Raw genomic sequence first — 27,065 nt, 5'->3', positions numbered from 1 at the left:
GGCCGCCAATCTCAAACTGATTAATTCAATAAGGGTTTTCTTACATTTTGAGCCGTTAATGGAATTTGGTCTTATATGAGGGTGGGAGAACACACCTTGGATGAATACTGAGTTACATTATTCAGTCATTTATAACCCACCCTTCTACTTTTCTACTTCCATGCTGCTAAAAATTATGTCCTTCTATTATGTGAAAAATGTAATAGTCATCTTTTACGCTGAAAATTCTGAATCAATAGTTCTGCGGTGTATGTTTAAGTCTGCCCTCACATTGCAATGCTGTGCTATTCTCCTGTAATTTTGTAAAACTGAGAAAAAGGACAATGTTTGACTCAGCAGTTAGGGACCAGCCTTCTTAAAGTTGTGAGAGTTTTTTTCATGTTCTTGTGTTAATCTTCACCCTATAAGAAGCTTCTAACAGCTCTTTAAAGGACATAAAGGCTTGGTTAAAAAAAAAAAAAATCCAAACCAGTTAATTTAAACCAACTTAAACCAGTCTGAGGTGCAAAATCACAATACAAACCTAACAAGTAAATGCTTCAGCATGGCTGACCTCAATCTGCAAGACATGAGTGGAAAACACAATGCTTTATGATAGAGTGTTTGTGTTCACTACCATATATACGCAGTCCATTTCAATATGTATGAAACATTCAGTGATACCAACCATGCAAAACATTCAGCCTAATCGGATAATGTAAGAGGGTTACATGTTCACGCTATATCAAAACACATCTAACTTTTGAATTAGAAACGCTTTCAGTTTTCCAACCAATTGCAGAGTATGGTATGTTCAAAAAGGCAACTGTGTGGTGCCTGCCTTTGTGTCTAATAGCTGAATGTGTGTGTGAGTGTGCGCCTGTGTGTAGATGTGTGAGGTTGATGCATAACTGCATAAGTAATTCCATGCGACTATAAAATCAAAATGGATTAGATCAACATTTGTTTTCATTTTCTGTTGTTTTTTGTGCTTTTCTGTGGACAGAGGAAGGAAAGGAATGGTGGATGGGTGGAACCGGCACAAGGATGCGGGGGTGGTTGGTTATTTCTGAATGGATGCTTGAGTATAGTAGGCTGGTGAGGGCCAGAGTGTTTCAGAGAGGGTCTTCCTTTTCATTGGCAGATGTTCCCTACAGGCTGTGTCAATTAAAAATTGGTAATTCCCCACTTTCACTGCTTGAGCTGTGTTGTTATGCTTCTCAGCCACCAGGAAGGTCAAACACAGAGCTCAAAGTCAGGGGTGAAAGAGCAATATGACAAAAGGAACTGGATCCACTTGTGAAAATCAGAACTGAGTGTTTGTGGGACCATGGATGCATGCTCATCACTGTGTTTTTCATCAGTGATATAATATGGAAATTCTTAGTACTGACATGCACTGACATGATAGCTTGTTGCTGTCATAGCATCAGTTTAAGAGCCAAAGTGGGTGCATTTATTTTTGCTCTAAAGGAGTGACTCATAAAAGTCAGTTCCAAAATAATGTTCTACCAGATGTTTGACCTTGCAGCATGTTTGAGGTATAAACAAGAGTACAATATATAGTCTATAGGACTAAAAAAAACACTGCTCTGATTTATGACACCTGTAACTGCCTGTCTTTAGTTTTCAGCCAAGTGCCAAATTGTTGTCACTGGTGCATGTAGAGCTAAAATCTTTCTCTCTCTCTCTCGTTGTCACTACTGCCTTGCACTGTGGTATATTTATGCATGGCATAGTGTCCAGTGCTTGCATACTGTAATATTTCCCCAGAAATAGTATGCACTTCACGTACTATTGGTTTCATACAAAGGTTTCGGACATACTAAAAAAATCTCATATACTGTTTTAGCGTGCTAAATAGCATGTTAGTGTGGAATTTCAGACGCAGCTTTAGGTTGTTGAAAATGTTTGCTACTGACACACTTTACCAAGCTTGTTGGGTGGCACCTGACTGTTGCCTACATGTCTCACCTGAGAAGATATATGGAGAGGATGGTGATAGACAGAAGGAGAAGTACTGCGTAGAGAAAGAGAGTGATGATCACCCCCGCTGCACCTGATTGGTCAGCTCGATAGAAGTGCCAGTAAAGCTTGGCTGCATCACCCACTGGTGCATCTGGGCTGTAGGCAAGACGCTGAGAAGACAAAGATTGGAAGAAAAAACAGACATATCTGCACAAGAGAACTGTTGGATGTATTAGGGTGGACATTTGCAATATGGGGAAGCTCTTGTCATTGAAGAGATCACATGATGGTATCACATACTTTTTAGCTCACTGTTTACCTCTCACATGTTACAAATCTCCCAAATACATCAACATCAGTACAAAGAATTATAGCATTTGGTCAGAAATAACAGTTTTACAATGCCGTTATAGTACATTTTGATTTAGACATTACCTTAAATGATTCATAACTCTGAACAGTCCAGATCATTTCGGTCTCCCTCACTGACAAAATCCATCCCACTGCCAAAAAAGACACCCATCTAACCTTGCACATTTTCTTTCTCACCCTCCCCTCCCCCCTCCCTTTTTTTTTGTAATATAAAGTCACTTTGCCAAGATAAAGTGAACTCCTATTTAAAGTGCACAAGTGTCCAAGTTATTTTTAAGTGACTTACCCCGAGGACGGCATCCACTGCAAAGACTGCCAGGGGGTTGAGGACTGTCCACACTCCCTGAGCCATGATAAACTTTGACGTGAAGGAAGGGAGTGAGCCAAATATCTGTTGACAGCCCCATCTGATCAGAACCAGCAGGAACGTTACTGCGTTCAAGGTCAGGGGACCCACCACCACCATCACCAGCTCCTCCCGGGTGTGAAGCAAAGAACTCTGGTATACGAGGTCCACCGTGTGTGCGTGGAACTGGAATCTGGCAGGAGAGGAAACGGAAGCGAGTGACGTGCATGTGTGTGCATTATGTGCATGTGTCAATACGTCTGTGGTGTGTTTGTGAGGAATTTGCGAAGCTCTGCAGCTCAGGGGCAACTGGTCCCAGCAATTCACACACTATATTATATTATTTGTGGTTGATTCAATCATATTTAATTAGTTTGATGACAATCAACATTATCATAGGCTGCATCACTAGTCTGTGCTGCCTTGTTGTTAACATGTGATGTATTAAAGAAAACTATTATTGGCATTACAATCTAGAAATATCAACTCACTGAAAAATCATGTAAAAAGGGTAAAATATATCAAAAAAGTATCAAAATCAAACTCATTCATGCTACAAATAACAGTATTATCACCTGCGCTGTTACATGAGAGCTTTCAAAGCACCCAATTGTAAGTTAGACTCTCCATTTACAGCAAGCCTCATGAGTTTCTTAATCTTCCCATCAGTCAGGGGGAGGTAGAACCAATGGTGAGAGAGGAGCGGTGCAGTTTTTGCTCATTAATTCCCATCTGATTTGCTCTAAAAGTCAAGCGCCTTTCAGATTCTGTTCATTAATCTGACTGAAGAGGTCCATTGGTGTTTTATCTGAAGCAAATCTCCTAACTTCCAAAAGATTAACTCACTGGATGGCCAGCACAGATAGACAAGTTTAATGTTATTTCTATTTTGCCAATAAATTACATTGTTCAGTGTCATTCTAAGAATGGCAGGGAAATATTTAATTTATAGTGAATCTTCATATAATAGGATGAAACCTACAGCATTTGGACTGCATCATTCCATATAAAATATTGACAGTGGCAGTTCATTTAATATTTTTTTTTTCTTTGTCTTCAAATGTCACATTGTATTGTAAATTTCACAACTGCAAGTGGTACTCTAATGATCTTTAGCAAGTGCTATCGCCAAGCAATGTGGATCTTGAATAGTGTTGGAAGTACATTTATTCAAGGACTGTAGTTATGTACAACTTTCAGGGACTGAAGTATTTTCATTTTATGTAACTTTATACTTCTACTACATTTCAGAGAGAAGTACTGTACATTTTGTACAGCACTACATTTATTCGGCAGCTTACATTAGATTTTTAAAACCTAGAATGTAAATATGTCTTTCACCATTGATTTTGGTCATCTGACTGGTCCGATTGTGTCAGTGTGTAAAAAAGACCTTGTTGCTTCTGTGCACACTTTGCTGTCCACTAATTGCCTGGGATGGATTATGAGGAAGGAGGAGGAAGAGAGAGATAGAGAAGAGTAAAAAAGAAAGGTTGAGATAGAAACAAATGGGGAGGGAGGCCTGTCATCACACGAGCCACTCTGATGTCACTCTTGGTCTCTCTCACTGGGCACCGCCAGCTCTGGCCATAGCATGGAGAGAGAAATGCTCGAAGGGAAAGCAGCAGATTCGGACATGTGGAAGTTGTCATCCGACGTTGACCCCCTCTGTTTTCGCATTTTTGTTTTTTCACCTCCTATCCGCCCCCTCAGTCCATCCTTTTTTTCCATTCAGCCACATTTTTTTCTCCTTTTTTTTTTTTTTTTTTGCTGTCCTCTATCACTTTCCATGATTTAACGTGATGTTTGCACCCCCATGCTATTGTAATAAAAACCTGCTTGTATGCATGTTTGCAGCCAGCCCTTTTTATTGTGATGAATTAAATCAGCACCATATGCCAATGAGATGTGATTTAACAGTTCTGTGGTATCTTATTGCTGTTTATTCTCAATGCTGTGTACCAAATAATAACAATAAATTCCTTCCAAATAATGTAGCCTTTTGGGACTTAGAGCCGTGTGGTGAAATCAACAAACTCCCCCAGCAATGGTTTGTTAATATTGAGAGAGTCTTGTTAAAATGTTAATGGGGGGATTCCAAACAGATGATTATCCAGTGTGTGTGTATGTGTGTGTGTTTCCAATACACACTGCACATCCCCATTCTCTCCTCTGCTCCATATCCCGTCCACACCCCATTTTCCCACAACCGTGCTTTGCATGTGTGTGTTTCTGAGCTTGCATGCATGTCTGTTGTGCAATGAATTCTGTTTGTGAGTGTGTGTTTGTGTGTGTGCACATGTGCAATTTACCCACATGCTTCAGCAATCTATATATGTATCTGTCCTCCATGTAAAGGGATTCATGTTAGCAGCAATGTGTGTGCTCAAAAAGTGTCTATGTAGTTCTGCTTTTTGTGTGTGCATGTGTATCTGTACGCTTCCCCCACCCTTGTGTATGTGTGTGTGTGTGTGTGTGTGTCTGTGTGTGTGTGTGTGTGTGTGTGTGCAGGGCGATATCAAAGGAAGCAAACTCACTTGTTGACAGGAACTGCTATCGCCTGGAGGTAGAGCCACTGGCTGCAGTAATGCAGGTAGAGCCTCACAAACCACATCAAAGCCAGCAGCAGCATAATGAGGCCGAGCTGCCGAACGGAGCCACGCCAGCTATGCAGTTGTTGTTGCCGCGGCAACAGAAGGCCCAGCTCGGACGGCAGCATGCGGAGGGCCAGGCGGGCTCGGTTGGACAGGCATGGGGGACAGGAAGCAGGTCCACTCAGTCCTGGTCTGTTTTTAGACAGAGGAGGATCAAGCACAATATACATGAGAGGTTATGAGTTTTTTCTTCACTTTTTTTCCCTTCTGATCATAATATTTTAAAATAGATTTTTAAACACAACAATGTCTGAGTGTCATCCTCAAACTGTCACATGTCCTTGAACTAATGCAACTTACATTACATTCATAGCTACATGACTTGAACGCAGGCTGATCTTTACTATAAAAGGTTAAAAAGCAACATGTGCATTGTATTGACATTACAGTAAGTATACCTCAGCAGTTACCTCACCAGATCTAATGACCTGGACCCCATTTCCTAAAAAAACTCAATCTCAGAAATTAAGAACTTTAAAAGTTCCTCCGAATGCTCTTAAATTTCAAAACACGTTAGAAAAGCAGCACGTAAGAACAACTGCACGCGCATACCGTTAAGTGCTCCTTAATGTCAGCTGTCCGTGGTGCTGAAGATGATGCTGAATACCCTTTAAAGTAACTTAACATATTTAACATTCACTCGAAGGAGGCCATTCAGTCAGTGTAGTAGTTCAGTTCAGCAGCAAAAGTTGAACCAGGTTCAGGTTTTGCTGCTATGTGACATGGCGTCATCTGGCAAGGCGCTACATTGGCCAATCGCACACATGCAAGTGCACGTTCCTGCGAATTATTTTCTAATGTGGTTGCCATATTTCTGTTGTTTGTTTCACAAGCATCAAGATGAAAGATAAAATAGTTGCTGCTGATACCTTTCCAGAGTTGTAAAATGCTGTCTGTGAGTATTACAAACTGTTGATAAGCCTTCAAATGCATATATTTGTTTCTCCAAGTGGACTTCCTGGATAATATTTCATTGTCTCACCGGTGCCTAAACAACACACTCCTACCAGCCCAGCGCCATGTACTGTTTTAATGCATTGCTGTTTTCAGTCTAAAACCCAGCTAAGGTTCTTAAAATGTATTTTACGATCACCTTAGCATTGAGATGCTTTTAGGAAACGGGGGACTGTATTTTTAGTTTTACAGTCGCAAGTACTTAATTTTCTCTACATCATTGACTCTCAACAGATATGCAGTAAACATTACAGGTAGGGATAAGTAGTATTCAAATTGACATTCAAAATTATTCAAATTCGCACATGTATACAAATGTACTCCCTCTCTTTCTCTCTCTCTCTCTCTCTCTCTCACATGCACACACACACTCACACACACAAACAGATAGGAATCCCTTCCAGCAGTGCTCAGCTTCCCTCAGCACCTCTGCCTCCTCTGTGCCGCCCTTTGTCAGGCCTGCTAAACTATTCCCTTTCATATAGAGGACACAGATGGAGCAGTGGAGGCGAGAGAGGAGAGGAGAAGAGAGGAGAGGATAGAAGAGGAGAGGAGAGGAGAAGAGAGGAGAGGAGAGGAGAGGAGAGGAGAGGAGAGGAGAGGAGAGGAGAGGAGAGGAGAGGAGAGGAGAGGAGAGGAGAGACATATTCAAAGTATGTCAGAATGGGCTAGTAATGGTCTTCCATTAAAAATTAAACTTGACATCACATGCAACAGCGTAGTGTGTTAGTGAATAGTAAATTGGTGTGTACTGTTGAAACATGCATATATTACAGCACATGTAAACACAAGGAGACACCAATGACCCCTATCGTCTGGCTGACAGTAATTAGACCAAGGCTAAAGTAGGTGTGTACAGTAGAGCTATGGTTAGCATCACAGAGTGTGACTTAAGGCCTTTGCCTGTGGATATCCCTGTGTCTCACCAGAGTGTCCCAGAGCACAGTAGGAATTCACTTTGTAGTGTGTATCTAGGGAAAATGGTACACTGCCTAAAGACGAAAAACAAGAAAAAAAAAACAGAATCAATTGTATTGCCCCCCCCCCCCCAACCTCTCCAAATAATTAGGCTAGACTTGCATCAAAATGCAGCATTGCGTTTTCTTCCCTACTCCTATTGCTGCTAAAATATGAACAGTCACACTCAGATGCATTTAAAACAAAAGAGATCATCTTCTGCTGTTCCTGTGAGGTGGGCACACTCTCTGAAGTGTAAAATTATTCGTTAGTAAGTTAAGTTCCTTAGTGGATGCACACAAGAGCAGTGGTGTAACATACAGCACACATGGGAGAACTCAGGATTCATTCAGAAAACGCTTAGTCAACAGTTTGGCCTGCTAAATATTCATATTTAGCATATTCATGGTTGAAATAAAATCAAGCAGAGAGGATAAACATCTGTCATAAAAGTCAGTTACCGGTCAGCTCTGTGGTTGAGATTGTAAACTACAGCATGAACTGCATTACAAGAGCTCCACTGCAAATATACTGTATATTTTCTGTGTGAGATCAGTGAGCTGTGAGATGCATACAGGTTAATAAATGCAATAATGGTATACGTAGGAATAATTATATGGTGTCTATTTCTTTCTCATTACATGTAAATTAATTCATCTGATGTCTGCTCACTGCTGCTGTTTGTACTCTGCTACTATTGTCACATTAAAGTTGCATTCTATGGTTAAAGAACAACTTTTCATAAAGGGTGCAAAGGCCTCCATATTAATCAGTGGCACTACCCTGAATCTTTTGAATGCATGGCTACAAGAAGCAAAGAAACATGACTCTTTAGATTTACAGTAGATATTGCCAAAAAAACCCAACATACTTTTCAGGCCACAGCAACAAAAAAACACATTTTGCTGCGACTGTATATTGAAAAGTGTGCAATTCCAGTGTCAAGTTGTTTGTTTACATGGGATTTTGAAGTATAACACAAAAAGAAAGATGATAATGTAAAGCAAACGTGTGTCTCTGCTTCTCTGTTATGATTGTGACAAGGGCATTTTTATTCTCTTCCAAGCTTTATCACCACTGTGTGGTATATAACTGCTTTTCGCATGTCTGCAAAAGTGAAATTACACAGTAGACAAAAAAAAAGCAGTGTGTTACAGACATTGGCAAGATGCTACCCTGTCAAGTGGCATTTAAACGAAAACAGTAAACACAACCTGACGCCCATCCTTCATATAATGAAGATATTGATGATGCATGAAAGAGGAATATTTTTAGACATCTTCACGTGGCGGCCTCTTCCAAGGGAAACAGGTAACATGATGTGAAATCTGTTATCACCACTGAATTGATTTCATTATGGCACCTCCAATTACAAAAGTACAATACAGGAAAAAAAAGAGGGAAAGGCAGGGGGTGGAGGTGTGGGCTTTTTATCTTGCAGGAACGAAAGAGGTTTCATTCCAATATCACAGCTTGTCCCCTGAACGACTGATAGCATGTGGCGTAGCAGCCTAAAGATGAAACTAACCATTTCAACAGGCATGCATTGGCACATAATACTATATTTGAATTGTACTTTATATGATTCTGTGAAATCTGGGCCAGAAGCTGTTCCCTCATTATCTTAGTTTTGATATGTTTGTTGTTCATTTCATCAAAGCGCATTGCAAAAGGACTCATCATCTTCTCTAAAGCTTGTCAGAGTATGCCAGCATCCGTAAATCAGATTTAACTAGCATATATCTGTCAACCATTGGAGCGAGAACCATTTCCTGGACTGGTTTTCCCAGGTTGTGTCCCTTAATGTGGTACAACATGACAACAAACGGGAGCTGTGCTATAGTTCAGAGTGAATAGCAAGTACAGACAAGTATTAAACCTCTAAGACAGCATGGGTAATGAGAGATGGAGGGGCGGGGGGGGGAAGAGGAGTACAGTGGAGTGTTACATTTTAAATAGCAGATTTATGGTAAGAAGGCTCCAGGGCCGAAGAGACTGAAGGTAACCCTCAGAAACCCTCTGCATAGCCCTGGTGGCTTAAACCCTCCAGTGTTTAAGGCCACTTAAAGTATTGGACTTATCCCTTTATTTTGAGGATTAAGTTATTTTCTGTCACTGTCTTATTTGGGCCACTGGCATTGTTTATAAATGCACTAAAACCCACACATCTTTTCCCACATAGTCGAAGAATGGTTAGCTGTTGGGGAAATAGAGAAAGCAAAGATACAGTGTGAAAATAGACTTAAAAGATTGACAGATAACGTGATTGTTTTCTTAGTGGCCCAGATGCACGAGAGTCGTGGTGATTATGGAAGTGTGATTATCTTAGGTGTCAAGAGATAGGACTGAAGATACCGCATCTTTGTTTACATTTCATCTTTGAAGAATGCTGATAATGCATTTGTTTTGGATTTTGACTGTATCTGTCATCTGTCCTCTGTGAGTTTCACAACCAGTTCCTCTCTGAGGGATTATTAAGGTTTTTAATTTAGTTTGAAATGGAAAAACAAAACAAAACTTTGAGTGAGAATGAGTTTGCAAGTTGTAAACCGGTGTACACGTGGCAAAGGGTGTGTGAATAAAAATGTCAAGTTGAAATCAACTTGTTTTGAAAAACAAGCTATCCTTTAATTAAATAATTAGGTTCATAATTTTCGAGTCTGTCTTAAAACAACAGTCAGGTGCCCATATCAACATCGAAACAGGTTTCGCTTGCTGTAATCATTCCTTCAGTTAATACTGAGAAGATCTCCTCCAAATGCACTTACAGTGTGTGATGCGGGACAAAATCCACAGGCCTCATTTTGAGCACAAATGTATGGTAAAGTTTATTTGAAGTTAGTCAAATAAAGTGGACATCTTCCACAGTTACAGTCTTTTTAATATATTAAAAAACCCTCTTTTTGTGTCTTGATAGACAGTGTTTTCCTGTTCAGCTGCAGCACTAAAAGACAGTAACTTTGAAATATATTGAATTTATTTGACTAATTTGGAAGGTTGAAGCCTCATATTAGCTTCCAGGAAACTTTTTGGAAACTTTTTTTTGCATGGAAGGTGCATTGTGAAGGAATGTCTTAATGTCCAGTATGAATGACCGAGAAAAATATGTCAGTGTTCATTTGGGCACCTGACTATTGTTTGTGCGTAAGTGTATAACCCAAAAACCAAAACAAACAACATGAGCATAATATCTACAGTATAAGGTAAAGTAACAACTCATTAATTGGACTGTAGTTCAGGGTTTAGGGTTAACCTCCTACCAGTAAATGATTAGTCAGTGAAGCACTTCAAGATGAAAGCAATGAGATGCAATGTAAGAATTCATTAGACAAACACATAAATACACACACACACACTGAATGGCCTCAACACTGCTGTTCACAATTATCAAAGACATCATTTTTACAATTTCCATTGTCTAGAATCAGTATATTTATGTGTAAACCACACATGTACATAAATAAGAATCAGAGTACAATTTTCTATATGTGTATATTTATATAAACTCTGTGTTGCATAGACATGAACAAATGTTTGTATACCAGTCCAAGTTTGCATAATGCACAGATGCTACGGTCATTCCCACAGTATAAACATTAAGCTTTGTTGACCCCTTTGCATTTACGCAGAAGCACACGGACTTACGTAATGACTGACATATAAGAGGGGTTTGCACAGGTGGGACAAATATAATGCAAGAAGTGGAAATCACAAAGAAACCTGCTCCCATAAGATGTATTAAATGATAATCACTGCTTACTGAGCTGCTATCATTTTCCAAAGCACCTTGAATGTATATGTGCATAAAAACAAGCTGAACAGAGCAGGACTACATGCCTGCAAGGCTTTTAGATAATTGAGCCATTTTTATATATATTGAGATTTTTTTTTATTTATATTGTGGGGAAAAAAATCACAAAAAATTGCTTCAGATTTAACTTTGTGTTCCCTCTTTCTCTCTCTTTCTTTCCCCTTACTTATTTAAAATTCTTATTTTATTTGTTCCGAGAACAATTACCTCATCATTTAGGGGCTTTATAAGCTCTGTTTTCTACAGAGACCCTGGCTAGCTGAGAATATATATGAATGAGTTTCATTGACAAAATGAGCAGTGGCAGGTATTTTGGGGTGTGGTTTCAGTAAAAGAGAATTATGGAATAGTGACTCAGCTTCAGAACTGGAGTCCATCATCATGTAATTAAAATAGTATAACGATGCACCACCAAATTATCAGAATTATTTGCAGCTGACGGGGAGTAGAGGAGAGCATAATCAGAAGCAGTGGAAAAAAAAATATGTTCCACTTAATTAGGAATCATTGTTTGACTTATAGTTGGCTGCTCATTTTTACAACGTGAGGGAGGTTCTCACATGTAGGGAAGCGTATGAAGGCCATGGAAAAGGCCACAAGTGCTCTGTGCTGTTGATTAGCTAGCAGTGGGTGAGATGCAATTCTGGCATAGAATCACAAGCTGATAAAAATGTTGTATGAATGATTAGATGTAATGTGAAACCAAGCAGCAAACTAGGAAGGAACACTGAATCAGCATCATGGTAATGATTAAGAGTAAAATGTGGAACATTTTATTGTATGTGGGCAACAATGTCTCAGAGTTTGGGTTATGAATTTTTGAAGATGACTCTCTAGTGCAATAAAAACAGAATCAGCACATATGTTCATACTGATGTAATCAACTCAGATAAGAAAGTAAATTACTACCCAGTTTGTTGCGAACACAACAAACGAAACACAATAAATGCGAACAATTTCACATCATAGCAACAAGCTGTCCCCCCGTCTTTCTGCTTCATCCAGTTTTCTCAAAATCATGGTCATGTGGTCAGAGATGATGTCAAAACTCAGACCTGGAACGCTAAACAACAACTTCATCATCATGTCATACCGTTTAAAAAAAACAAGTCCTCCAAATCAGGCGACAGAATACACTGTGGCCGCCAGGATGAAACACAGAAACACTTTCTGATCCGATGCCATCAGTGAACTGTTTCAAAAATAAAATCTGATCTTACACTGCCATGGGTCTGGTTAGTTTTAGGCTTAAAAACAACTTGATTAGGGTTGGAAAAGTTGTTGGTTTGGGTCAAAATAACTCCTCAGTTTACGTAAACATTTCTGCTTTGGTGCTATGGTTAGGGGACTTTCATCGTCATGGTTACAATAATAACCACTTGATTACAATTAAAGAAATCAATGTTGACCACAAGTAGAAAAAAGGAAATGAACATATACATCAATGTAACAACCAAAAAACAAAATAACACCACTTATTTGATAAGAGATAATCTGGCTTTTTGACTGCTGCACTAGCCAAACAAATCCCTCCTGCAAAAATGTGTTTTTGCCTTCTCACACACCTTGGAATAGTTTACATGTATACATGAGGTAGCCGTTTCACTGCTGTGAAACATGTGGCGTTTTTATGGAGCGCCTGACTAAGCACGAGAGGGGATTAAAACATGGAAATGGCACGTCCCTTGGTGCACCATAAACTAGGGTGGAAACATTTCAAATGCAGATGCACCTGGGATCAACAAACACACAGGGACTTCCCAGGCACTTGTTACACACACAGCTACCACCACTACTACTACCACAGTTCTTAACAATGAAGAACAGGTTGTTTTTCCCCTCTATAAACTTTTTTGGGGCACTGAGAAAAAAAACACAAAACACCGTGCCATTAAATGTGCAATACATTGAATGATTAATACAGGACAAATAATAAATGTTCTAAGGCGATATATCCATTCATCAATTTGGGAGAGGCGTACAGGGAGGAGTGCTGCAGAGGCTGAGTATAGGCCTCCAGAGAGTTGCATCAGTATTTAAATGGATTTCACTTCTCTGACCTTGTCTCATAACTGCAGGACATTGTCACCAGAGAGATAGAGACACGCAGAGAATGAGGAAAGGATGGAGAGAGAAAGATGGAGAAAATTAGAGGCACAGAAAGTGAGATAAAGACAGAATTAACGGGAGGGAGTGAGAGGGAGGAAATAGTTATGAGCCAGAGAGACTAACTATGTATTGTATGAGTGTATGCAGAGAGCAATTAAGTGAGGGATGGACAGTGAAAAAAGAAAGCAAGGAAAAAAAGTTTTTCTGACCTGGAATGCCATCCAGCGTCACAGATCTGACCTGGCATCTGTGCTGCAGCTCTCATATTACTTTCTTTTTTGTTTTATCAATTGTATTAACAGGATGAAATTAAACAGTGTTAATGTCTTAAAACCGTTTTCTTCATGATGTGGCCAGACTCTTTTATCACTTTTTCTCCCTCTTTTTAAAATTATTTTGACAGGAAGATGTAAATGAGGGAGTGAAAGATGTAACAAAGATCCCCGGACAGGTTCATGATCTGTATTTTAACCCCAAAGACACGAGGTGCAATGGCTTTCTCTCCTTTTTTCTAGAATCACACAGTTCACTTGTCTTTTTGACTTTTTTCTTTGTTGTTTTTAAGGGTAACAACATTCTGAATGTTATTTTTATTGCACTAAGAAAATGCTGTGGTTCCACTACTTGAAAACATCTTGGGCTGTCTTAGGAAAAGCAAAAAATAATCAGCCTTCAATCATAAGATCAAAGCTTGATGCAACTATGAATAAAAAAGATGGTATTTTTGATAACGCCGGGAAAAAAACACCATAAATGGGCTAAAGGCTGAGTGTATGTGTGTTTTTATAAATGTCAGTCATATCTCATATATGTGTTCCTCCAAACAAACAAAGTGTAAGACAAAGGCAAACTGTTAACTCTTACTAATCAAGTATGCTTGTTTCTTAACTGACAATTGCTAAAATGGGAGCTGATGACATCATGCTCGCACACAACAATTGTACTGTGAATCAAATTCTGATAACATCGACATGTACAACTTGTCAGTTATATTATTAGAGCTGCCTGTCAGTGATGTTTTCCTAAAAGTTCATATTTATTTACACAGGGCACGGTGCATTAGTGCATGTTTGTGCTACACTGCATTAGTCAGTATGCATCTGCATGCTAAAAGCCATCACAATCCACTTTTAAATTCTTGGGGAGTTGTTTGTTGACTTTTGCCATCTTTTTTAAGATGTTTATGTCAAACTGGAACAAGTGATTGCAGATAAAAAAAAAGAAGAGCGTGAGGGAAGCATCACCTCTGGCCTAACTCCTGCTCACACACACAAGCGCACACACACATACACAATCTCTCATGCACAAATCACACACAATCACTCATATGCTTTCACATATAGTTCCTGTCACTTCTCCTCTACATGAGACCCCTCCCCCATCTCCCTCTTACGTGTCTGTGGGAAACACATTCATTTGACCCAGACCACCAATGGGACCGCAGTCAGCTCTGACTGACACCCACATCACAGCAGATTAACCAATCATATTGCAACGTTAGCCTGTCAGGGAGCTGACAGCTCTGATTTCCATAAAGGAAGGAGCACAATGATTGTGTATGTGTGCGTCTGTGAGATCCGAAGTGACCCAGGGCGCGTCTGGACGCAGAAAACCCTAACATGTGCACCCGGGCCATAGTAGCCAGGGGCCTCTCTTTCACACATGCACACAGGCATTTGGGCATACACACACACAGACACATTCCTGCCCTCTCAGCACAGGAAAGAGCCCTGGAAAGCACTAGAGACCCAGGGGTGACCAGCACTACCATCTCCACCCACCTCTCCTACCAGCATTACATCAGAATTGATTGACCCTTGCACTGCATTGTGATTTGGAACTGCAGTATGCATGGGATTGACAGCCTGGAACTGGCTGTTGTTTCAGGTGGTTTTCTCTCTTTTCTCTGTCGGTAACTGCAGGCCGATCTCTCTTCCTCTCCATGATAGTTAATCATTCTTTAGCAAAGGAATGACTTCTAATGGTAATGCACTGTAGGGAGCATGTTATCTATGTTTTAAACACATGATTTTATATAATTAGTACCATAGAGCAATGCAGATGAGGAGCCCTGAATATAACTGTACACTTTACTACTAATCTTATACGTGAGCATGTATACAGACTCAAACAGATGGAGGGCACAGAAAGATAGAGACACAGTGAGTGAGTGCTCTGATAGGCTCGGTTGGGGGAAACTGGTGGAGAGGAACGTTGGTCCCCAACGAGGCGAGCTAACTGGGGGAAATTAGGTCAGTGTGTTCCCTTTGACTCCACAACAAGAACAGGCTGTGCGTGTGTGTTTGTGTGTGTGTGTGTGTGTGTGTGTGTGTGTGTGTGTATGTGCATGTGCGTGAGTGTTTTGCTGGTGCACCTACAGTGCCATACTGCACCACTATACTAACATACTGTGCAGGTCTGTGCTTGTTTGTGTATTTGTGTACACTGCTTGCCGCAAGTTGGCATGTGTGTGAATGCGCCTCTAAAGGTCAGGCCTGAATTCAATACAGGTGATAATTATTTCCACCACAATGATTTCTGCCACTTTATTCCAGACCTAACAACAGTGTTTGATAGCTAACTGGACTTAAATGTTAAAAACTTTTTTATTTTGACTCATCACTCATCTTAGGAATAGGATTTAAACAAAACAAGCATGATGTAAATAATCATAACATCATAATCAGTAAGAAAATAGTTCTGAATGTAAAACAAATGAATAAAGGTTAAGTGACATTTATCCCCAAATGGGCATACAGTCATTTGGAAAGAAAAAAAAAGAAAAAACCTTTGGGGACAGATGGAGTCAGCAGTCATTTGGCCTCCGGAGGATGAGGATGCTCTTCTTTTTTACCTCCCACCAAGCTTTGTCTTAACTCTGTCTCTCATTCTCTCTTCATGTCTCCTGATCAGGACAAGTCACACATACTATAATTGATATGAGATTTAGGGGGTATATTTCAGTGTAATTAGAATCTTGATAATTGGACTAATTAGATCTAATTGCTATGTGAGAATGACTTTGATTAAAACAGGTTTCTCTCCTCAAAACCAGAGTAGAAAAAAAAGTTGGGTGACATTGATGAGACATAATGCTAAAGCTAATTGGCAATAATCGTGGATGCATGAAAATCAAAATCAATGTGAGGTACGGCATGTAGGAATCATTGATAATAGCTAAAGCACAACTAAGATGAGAAAGGTTATAATTCTTTCTTTGTACAATTTGTTCTTATATTAATACTGAAGATATGTTGCAATTTTAAAATGTCATCTCATCTCAAATTCATTTTTATAAACTTGATGATGAGGTTTGTACAGCTCAAATGCAAGTTTGCAACATTGACTTATCACTGTGCTGAGCACACTTACTATAAAGTACTGCTTGAAGTACCTTCTAAAGTGTAAAAGCATTAAACTGGTACTATCGAATTACAACAGCCGTATTGAATCAGGTGCTTTGATTTTGCTCAGTGCTATTCTGTGAGAAAAAAGGTGGTTAAGATTACACTTGTAGACATCAAATAAGCTGGAAGGTCGGCGAGAGGCTTTCATGCATGTTCAAACAGATAGCAGCAGCATAGGAACTACTCACAAAAAAAAAGAAAAGAAGAATCGTTGCTGGCTTGCTTTCATAGTCTTTTTCATTTGCTCAGAATTTGACTTGCAATTGTCAATACTTACAGTAAAAGTTACTAGTGTGTTGTCTTTTTATGTGTGTATGTGTGTGTGGGGGCGGGGTGGTAGATGCATTTTTGAGGTTGTCAACCAGAAACTTTTTAAAAAAAAAAAGTATATATATCTAATAAAGAACATAATCAACAAGCAACTCCAGAAAGCAGTTGACTCTGGCCTCACTGAGAGAAAAAATGTAAATATAAAATATTATTTATCTACAATATCCTTTATAATACCTAAACAGTGTCTTTAGACAGCTTTCAGTAAGTTCTCCCAGTATTTTCATGTATAGATGAGGTAAACATTTAATGCATACATTACTGTACATCGTGCGAACCTTTGTATGACTGACATCTTCATTAGATGAATTCATATAAACTATATACTAGCAGTTGCCATACAATTAATAGACAGTTCTTCGCGTGAAGTTATACACTTTGAAGTCACACCTGCAGCCTGCAACTTAAGTACAGTAAATATTACAAGTATGTACTGTATGCAGAGTGAGTGTGCAGGGTTATACTGGTTATAGTATGAATACACACTGTGGAGCTCTCTGCTTCATTCCAATACAGTCCTTCCGATATATTTATTTTACTTAGCGAATAAAGTGCTCCTGACTGTGACGTACTGGAAACAAATACACTGTGTTAAAGCTTTTGTGTGATTCTCAGAATATCCTAACTAAATCTTACTGTTTCTAACTGTTTCCTCAATAATGCATGAGCATCTGATTTGCACATTTGTGTTGGGACGCCCTATAAAAATCTCAATGAGCTCAGTCTCTTGTGGCTCAATAGATGGCAGTAATATCCCTCAATCACTGCAGTATGAATCCTCATCCCATATAAAATACATGTATACACAGACACATACTGTACACACACACACACACATTCAAGAACTGATGTACACATAAACCCAAACACACTCCCACACGCATGCACAAAAATGCATGTAAACACACACACACACATGCACACACAGACACAAACAGAGCTCTCAAAATGCCAGAAGAGATGGAGATGACATCATTATGGCAAATAATATAAAAAAAATCTGTAAACAATCCCTTTTGTCTGCATCTCTTTCAGTCCTCAGGTAATGTAGAGAAGCCCAGGATAAGTCAAACAGCACAGTGGGAGATATGGGTGAGGGTATGACTTTGAGACTGCAGTGTCTTTTACCTCATTGTGAAAGCCAGCACTGGCACCGTATCTTTCTAATGCTCTGATTAGATGAGAGCAGCCTTTAGCTCAGAGATACTGTAATGTGTGTGCTTGTAAAGATGAAATCAATAGCGGCAGCACCTTCACAGGGCGTCAGGGAACAGACGGGGCTCCAACTCAATTCAATCCGTACCTATGACTGACAAACGTCTCATCTCACAGAACCCTGCGACTGCTCAGAGGTAAAAAGCGGCACTATGAATAATTGTGAAAACCATTTAATTGTGTCCCTTTGTGTGCAGCCTGCCTGGGTTCTGTGTTCGTTTTGTATTCACTCTCCCTCAAGATAGTCCCTGTGTCGTCATTTGTTGGCAGGATACGCTGGTAATCATTTGAATTCCCCCAGTATGTTCAGAAGATGTCAGGGAGTAGTCTCTGATCTTGTTTAATATGTGACCAGCAGCTATAAATTACCAACTCCCAGAAATGAGGAAACATGGGTACTTTTAAATCTCCAGGGAGAGCTCTCTTTCTGTCTTGATCCCTCTCTCTCACACACACACACACACATAAGACTCGCTCTCTCTGTCTCTCTCGCTCCCCCCCTAGTGTAGTGTGTGGTTATCCCCTCCCCTTAATTTAGTTGACGTTCAAATAAAAACAAATACCTGTGACTTTTTTGTTGAAATAAGCAATTTTGCTTTTAGCCTATTTTGATGCTCCATGGGCATACAGTTCTGCACCTTGTTGCTTTTAACACATGGCCAAGGTGTTTGAAATTCTATGCTTCCTGCTTTGTTTATATTTCATACACCCCGTTTTCTCATTAAAATCAAATGCTGTAAGCCATGATGAAGGGGAAAACAAAATTTTTCAAACCTCCTGTGCATCATTTTGGTGTAAAGTGGAAACCACATAGTGGCATACTGTAATGGGTATAGGCTGAACAATGTTTGGACTGGCTAATATGCAATATTGGTGCAAAAGAAATTAGTTTCTTTTTTTTTGTCTCAAATTTGTAAAACTGAAGTGAATTTCAAACTTATAATCCATATTTTTTTTTGCATGATCTTCAAGACTTAAGTCCATATTAATTCAAATGCAAAAAAGTTGAGATTTGATCAAGGTACAAAAGGTGACACTGTCTGTTTTTTAAGTATGAAATATAAAATATAACCCCTTATACAATTTCTCTGCTTTCTCACAAAGTTCTTGCCAAGTGTCACTTTCTTTTTGTTTAGGACAGATTAGTCCATGAGGCACTGGAAATGACTTTGGTTGCTAGTTTATGTTAACAAATTTAAACTAAATGATATGATTAAAAATAACCAGCAGGAAACTCACAAACATTTTAGTTAGGATTTCCCTTGAAAGTCTACGGTATCCATATCTGTAAAAGAGGTGCTGTAGGCACATTGTGTTGTCAGTGTCTGTCTGGTTGATGCACACATGCACATCACTGTCTGTGAGGCACAGAAACCAGTTGTCACCCACGTTTTGTTTTTTTTTAAATTTTTTTATTCCACGTTTGAATTTTGCCAGGCTGAGGCAGGATAATGAGTGGTGAGACTTACTGTAGGGAGAATGTATACTCCTCCATCTCCTCCGTGGAGAGGTTCTCCATTGAAGGCTGCATCTTCTGTTTGTCTGCCTGCCGAGGCGGTGCGCTGCTGCCGCTCATGCTGGGGCCGCAGCTATTTGTCTTCTTGATTGGCTTCTTCTGTGAGGAGCAGAAATCGGGGGGAACACATGCGGATGTCATTTGTAATCAAAGCAGGAAACAGGCCTCTGAATTTATCTTGGGGGATGCACACGGTGACAGTGACAGTGTGCGTGGCACCTTGGAGCCTCTCCTATATCTCAACCGCGCCTCAATTGACATGAGACAAGAATGACGGCGAAATCGCATACGGCACGCCATCATTCAAGTTGAGTTCATTTGGGAAACATGCGTACAGTGACGGTGGTGTTAAATATGTGATATTTGAGCAGCTGGCACTGTTTTTTTCCACACAAGTCGTTTACTGTCATCATCATAAACACAGTCAAATGGAGTTAGGAAGTCGGGTTTTAAATATTTCACCAAGGTACTTGGGAGCAGATATTATTTGTTAAGCCGCCAACATGTTAACGGCTTGCTTTCCCTGGCCCTGTCAGCCCTGCCTGTGTTGCCCTTGGGTGGGCTTAGTGCCTTTCAGCTTGAAGTTGTGAAATACTCACTGATGTATGTTAATGAGATCCACAATTGGAATAAGCAACCTCTCTCTTTCTTCCTCCACTGTCTCACTCTACCTCTCTCCATTTCTTTTTTTCCAACCTATTCCTCTCCTCCATCTCTCTCTCTCTCTCTCTCTCTCTCCCTCTCCATCTCTCCCTCTGAGATAAACTAGGCCCAGGAAGTAGTAAATGGGCAGGGCCCAATAAAAGCTCCATTCGTTTTCATAGGGCAATCTTTGCCAAAGCAAGCTTGGATTCCAGAGTGATGATCACAATAAAAAGGTGGAAAGGAGCAGGAAAAAAAGCAGAGAGAAAAATGCAGGAGATATATAAACCGCAATGTTCTCTGGTGTCTCCCCACAATAAATTTACTGCAATACCTTAAGAGCGGATTCCGTATATAGCTGGATTCCTGCCCTATGGGCAAAGTGGTTGCCTGGAGAAAATTCATTTTAATTAGGCCTGCACTGCAGGTTGAAGGGTTGAAATCTGATCCCTAGCACTCCCAGGCTGGGGCAGGTTGGAGATCACTCCACTTAATCATTAGACAACTGGGTTCCACACCACGACATTTGACAGAGTTAGCAAGCTTTTAAAGATAGGGCCAGGAGGATAAGGAAAAAACATGGTCTATAGAGGCTGCAGAGAAATAAAAGCTCATATCAACAAACTCATTTATTTAACAGGTTATCACTGATTAATGGCGGTCTGAGGAGCCTCCTGTACATCAGTAGAAGGAGGTTACTAAGAATAAAGACTTGGAGGGACGGCGGAGAGATGCAAGAGGGGAGGATGTCTCTATGTGCGTGAGAGACGGAGGCTTGATGTTGTTCATAGGCTTCTAACTACCTCAACAATAACATCACAACAACAAAAGGCCGCAGCAGAGGCACAATGGCAGGGGCGGACCAGGAGGCAGCAATGCCAGATCAGCACACAGAGTAATTTTGCAATTACCACTTCAAAGTATGGCAGGTAACATGCAGGCTTTGATTAATTTAGCTTAAGTCCTCTGTAGCACAGGAAGAGGCGTATTCAGAGCGGCTTGGAGAAAAAAAAAAAGGGAGGCCTGGCTGGCATTGCTGATTTCACAGAATTTGAGCTGCTTTGGCTTGTCAAGCAGATCAAAACTGGCTTTGAAGGCTGAAAAATACCTGTTAGTGTGAAATGTATTTTGACAAATCTCAGATAATAAGCCGGGGAGGTGTGTGTAGGGGTGCAGAGAGGGGCGGGAAGAGGAAAGCGGAGAGGGTGCTCATTTCAAGGGTAGGAACACTTCCCCTTAAATCACTGTTGTTACCTTGTAGTGAATCCCACCCTCTGCTTTCTCCCTGCATGGATCACTCTTCTCTCCCGTGTTTCCAGAAATGGCTCCCAAGGAAGAGTTCTTCCCTGGATCCCAAACAGAGAAATAGTGTGCAGTCAGTGTGAAAGAAAGAAAGAAAGGTCCGTGTTTGTTTTCATTTGCAAACCACATCTGGCAAACATAGAGAGGATCAGGGGTGGTTAAGTAATATTTATATTACACAATTCAAAGGATTACTAGTATACAGTTGTTGAAAGTACTGATTAAAATGCAATAAAGGAAATTAAAAAATGAAAAAAACATTGTACATTCAGGATTATGAAAATAATCATGTGACCACCATATGGCACCATAATACAAAATAAAAGTATTTATCTATGTATAATACATTTAAAATTGAGCTAAAGGTGCTTGGGAAATTCCAGGTTTTTAGATGATTTTTTAAAAATTAACAGAGATCACAATTCAAACAGATAAGTGTGTTAAAAATGTATTGTTTGCAGTGCACCGGTACATCAAATGAAATACTCTTTGCATTTCTGAGCACAGTGCAAGTGTTGCTTTTGTCTTGTTTTTCTACTCTGAGGCAGGTACTGTAGTGAAGATGTTTTGCTGTACTATCTGGAGACTTGAAAAAGCAACAAAGGCTGATGCACAGAGAGAAGTAGGAGTGTTAACTTATGGAGCTCCCACTGCACAGTCATCTCTGTCTCCCACAATCTCAGAGCTGAACCGTACCAGCCTCCACACTCTAATGTATGCAATTAGAAATGATGAAAAATCGAAAAAGAAATTAAATTTGGTTGTAATACATTTTCCCATTCTTCTCTTCTTTGGAAAATTACTTTTGAAGTGTTTTTCATCCTCACCCTCTTTTTTTCTTTCCTCTCTCTATCTGTCTCACTCTTTTTTTTTTTTTTTTTTTTTTGCTGTAATTTAAATTGTAAGCCGCCAGATGTGTGTCTCATGCTTGAAGAGTCGGAGATCTGCATTATTTAGCATATTAACATTCACAGAATTTAAAAAAGGGTTCCTGCGTTGCCTGGAGGTTGTAATTAAGTAAACCTTAGCTTGATACATGTAAAAATCTCACTATGTGAAACTTTTTCCCCCCCGTGGAACCAGTCACATCTATATAATACATAAGGAAACCTTTGCGATGATATCATTTTCCTCTTGCTGCTGGATTAAATATATCAGTAATAATAACTTAAATATAGGTGACACATCAGAAATACTTGACAGCAATAAACTATTTATCATAAAAAAAAAGAAATACTTGACAGCTAAAATGTTCATAAATGGCAGGAAGTGTCTGTTCACTGTTATTATTAAGGGAGTCTGAAATCAGATTTCATCCTAACACAGATGTAGTTTTTAATTACCACTGCGCTGCTGGTAAACATTTGGAGTGCCTACAGTTACAAGGTAATAAGGTTATATTTGTTCTCTTCAGAATGAAATATCTTATATTTCTACACTTGTCATTACATAACTGTAAACTCAATTCTGTCAGTGTTAAGATTCTAATAATCTCACATCTGTCAAATATCTTGTAAACACTGAGCTAAAATATTTGAATACCTGGACGAAACGACAAGATATTTTTCATACTAAAAAAGAAAAAGAAAAAAGACATGTGAAGCACTGCCATGAATAAATGTCAAAGATGTAAAAGCAGTTAGAAAGAGGGGGATTGACCAAGAGGCAACAAGTCAGAGTCCTTTTTGTGTCAAATATATGAAATGGGAAATCCGAACTTGGTAGTTTTGCATTTCATTGTATTAATCCAAAAAGAAAATAAAGACCATTCTGCTCAACTTTTAAAAAAATACAAAATCAACCATTTCTAATTCAGGTTTTAACGAATTGTTTCAGTAGTTTATCACTAAAACTGCACTTGTGCAAATTGCATTTTAGCAAAGTATTTATTTGTATGTGTGTGTGTTATTGTACAGACAGTCTGAGCAGCCCATGGCCAGCTGCTTTTAATGTACACACTCACATACACTGACAAACACACACACACCTCAGCCTCTATTAGAAACAACAACAGCAACTGTGGACTCAGAGACTTGGACCACCACGGATTAGGATGCTTTTTTAGACAGCACACACACACTCATTACACAAGGCCCTACTTGCTAATGCGCAGACGCTGTGGAACCAGAATGAGCGCGGAGGCAGCATCGACAGCTTCGACAGCTAAGGGCTATGTCCGTGAACTCAGAGAGCTGGAGCTGCCACAACTCCAGCCTCTCCGGGCACTCAAGGCCAACAACAAACTCCTTGTTATCCCTTGCGCTCTGAGCTGTGTTAAGACCAGCACACACACACATGCTCATCGTGTGCATACACTGCATTGACGCACCCACACACACAGAAAGGCATACAAACAAAAACATTAATATGCAGACACTTGCATACATGCACAAACGTTTTCTAGGGTAGAACTACAAATGAGTGTACCTTACAAACGCATAACTCGACACACCTCTTTTCTTGCTTACACACAAAAACAGGCCAAGGAAAGAGAAAAGCCTGGGGGCCGTAACACTGTCGAGACCCCATCAGTGTGTTACCGGTGAGATGCAACCAGGCTGAGATGGCGGTTCTTGCTCACCTAGGCCCCTAATTGCCTGATGACTGGTCCAAAGTTACAGAGGGATCGAAGGTCAGTGACTCACATATTACCCCTGAGTCCATGTCAAGATCTTGTGTTAAGGTTGCTATGATACTGTGAGGATTTTGTGTTGCCTCACACATAAAAGTGTTTTATTTCTTCTTGTAATTCATTGACTTTTCATGACGAAAACAGATTAATATTAATATGCACATATTTGTATACCATTTTAAGACTTTTCCACTCTCGCTGGTGAACTCTGTCGCTCTTGAAAGTCAAATTTGTCTTTATCCCGTTCGCCGAACCACATATGCTGCTTTTGTCTTATCACACAGAAACTGGGAATTTTTCTGTACATTTCAGAGGCAAGAAACTGTTTCCTTTGGGTGTATTTGTCCCATACGCTCTTTGTTTGTCCTCCACGTGCAGCCCTATAGGCTTCTTGATTACCACACCCACTGAGTGCATTTACATGTGTATCCCTGCAACAGGCTTTGACGTTAAAAAGATTGAATCCATCTATTTAGAAATCTGGACATTGTTGAATTAATCGGGGGGGTGCGGAGTGGGACTGATTGAGAGGGTATATAACCCTGTGGTTTGAAACTCTGATGACTGGGACTGGCCTGGAGGGGAGCACATCCTGAAAGTGCAGGGCAGCGCTCCAAAGAAGACATTAGATGAGGAATCCTCGAAATCACCATCCGTGCTCAAGGGGATGGATGATACGATGCATTTGTAAAAAAATAAATAAATAAATGAAAGTATAAGAAGGCAGAGAAATGAAGCAGCGATACAGTTATGGCAGAATCATCTGCGTGCTCGTAGTGATCCACTAAAGGCGATCATGAAACAAGATGCTAATCTAATTAGTCATTTGGGTTCAAACAAACCCAATGTAACTGGATCATTCAGTTAATGTGAAAGGTCACTTAACCCAATGTGCCTCTAGCTAATCTCCATGTTAAAAAGCCAGATACAGTCCATTATGCTTGGACAAGTCAACTGAGGTAATGCAGAATTATTATTATCCAACTAAACGCAAAAATATCAATGCAAACACAACTGCACTTACAGTAATCTTCAGATTTCTTGATCAAAACTTGTCAGAGTTATTATCTTGGATTGGAATGTCAGGTTTTGTTCTCTAATAGACACCTCACTGCACACTGTGATTTTTTCTACAGGGATTAATTAACTTAAGGCCTCAGGAATACAAACTTCCAGTCTCACTGTCAAGCTTTGCTGTGTGTATGTTATCGCAATGACAAGAGGTCTCCATATACTTGTCCTGATTCTGAGACAAATGGGTAATGAGGAAAATCCTGGCGTCACATGCACAGAAAAAGCGATCTCCACACAGCCGCACATCAGAAACAGGGAGGCATGAAATGGGAAGGAAATGTCTGAAACCCCCAGACTTGACAGAGGACTGCAGAACGGGGGATAATTTGTTCTTCTTTTCCTCGCTGAATTGGATTTCCATTTTTGGCTAGGTTAAAGTTGTCCATCCAATCGCTCCCTTCAACCTTGACGTAATCTCCCCATCTGAATGCCATAATTCGCTCCAGAGGTAATGCAACATGAACGGATCTGTATGCAAACGAGGCGCAAACGTCAGGTCGGCTTAGGGAGCGGCGTGGATGAGGTGTTGTGCAGGACACCTTTTGATCTGTTATTTCACTTACGGATCGGGTTCACTTCCCAAGCAACCTCCTCACCTGGCTGTAAGAATGTGTGTGCGTTACGTCTGTGTGTGAGCCTGAGTATGCAGCCATGTGTGCTGAAGAGACCTGGTACCTCTTGCCTTGTGTGGCAGTACATAAATCTCCCATAGTGAGTGCCTCCCTCTCTCTCTCTCTCTCTCTCTCTCTCTCTCTCTCTCTCTCTCTCTCTCTGGAAAGGCAGTCAGTTCGTTGGGGACACTTCCCTTGTGGGCGTTAGGATCTCTGTGGGGGGTCACAGGTCAGCCAGCGGAGGAAGCGACAAGCTGTGAAATGTAAAAGACCAATTTCTTCCACATGTTTCAGTGCTGGGAGAACACTGCCAAGCTGTCAGCCGGCATCACGTTTAAAATGGGCCAGGGTGCTACCCAGCAGACCTGTCACAACTCATTTGTAATTAAAAAGCCTGTGTGATGTTTAAAGCAGAGCACCCCAGAAACTTTTGAGGACTGTTAAATAAAGATGAGCTGTGCGTGCAAAAAAAAAGAAAAGGAAAAAAAGAGAGGGGATGTATTAATAACAAAGAAGCTAGCCAGTCGCCTTTGTAGTAGATCAATACCAAATGAGCCTGTATTTGATTCCTGGCAATGACCAGGATGTTGAATTACTTGAAACTATGAGGGTAACAAGAATAGCATGTTTAAAAACAAGGAAGTGGATCCTTATTACTATTAACAGAAGTCATTAGACACCTCTGGATGTGGTTGCATTTGTGGTATGACCTTGCTCAGACCACCAGATAAGCAGGGCAACCAATACATCAGAAGAGTTCATCCATCTACTGTGTCTGATATACCCCTTACACCTATTCAAGGTCATACTGGGGCTGGAACCTATCCCAGCATGCATTGTAAAAAAAAAAAAAAAAAGAAAAGCAAAGGAGCACCAGTCCACACACAGAAACATAATCATATTCACACCTGGAAATGTAAGTCTCAAATCAACCTGACCTGTATGTCTTCTGACTGTAGGAGGAAACCAGAGCACCCGAAGGAAAACCGCACAAACACGGGGGGGAACATGCACACTCCACACAGAAAGGCTCTTCTTACTGTGAAGCAACAACACTAACCACAGAGCCACTGTTCTATGTCCTATTGCCTCTAGAAAAAAAAAAGTGATATGAAATGAAGATTACATTTGAAGCTTCAGTATTAATAATGAGAGAGATTACAACATTGAGACAGTTATCAGAAAT

General features: G+C 40.1%; 1 protein-coding gene across 1 annotated transcript in view; it reads right to left on the bottom strand.

Annotated features, from left to right (window-relative positions):
- Positions 1–27,065, bottom strand: part of ofcc1 (orofacial cleft 1 candidate 1) — an 80,648-nt gene that overhangs the window by 27,167 nt on the left and 26,416 nt on the right. The window contains exons 7-11 of the mRNA XM_044339916.1: positions 21,515–21,606; positions 19,572–19,717; positions 5,203–5,451; positions 2,606–2,858; positions 1,954–2,117 (exon numbers count right to left, since the gene is read on the bottom strand). Coding sequence (XP_044195851.1) covers positions 1,954–2,117; positions 2,606–2,858; positions 5,203–5,451; positions 19,572–19,717; positions 21,515–21,606 — 904 coding nt within the window. The remainder of the gene's footprint in view (positions 1–1,953; positions 2,118–2,605; positions 2,859–5,202; positions 5,452–19,571; positions 19,718–21,514; positions 21,607–27,065) is intronic.

Source organism: Thunnus albacares, chromosome 21 (assembly GCF_914725855.1).
Source record: "Thunnus albacares chromosome 21, fThuAlb1.1, whole genome shotgun sequence".
In the NCBI taxonomy this organism is placed as follows: domain Eukaryota; kingdom Metazoa; phylum Chordata; class Actinopteri; order Scombriformes; family Scombridae; genus Thunnus; species Thunnus albacares.
This window is presented reverse-complemented; position numbering and strand designations above follow the sequence as displayed.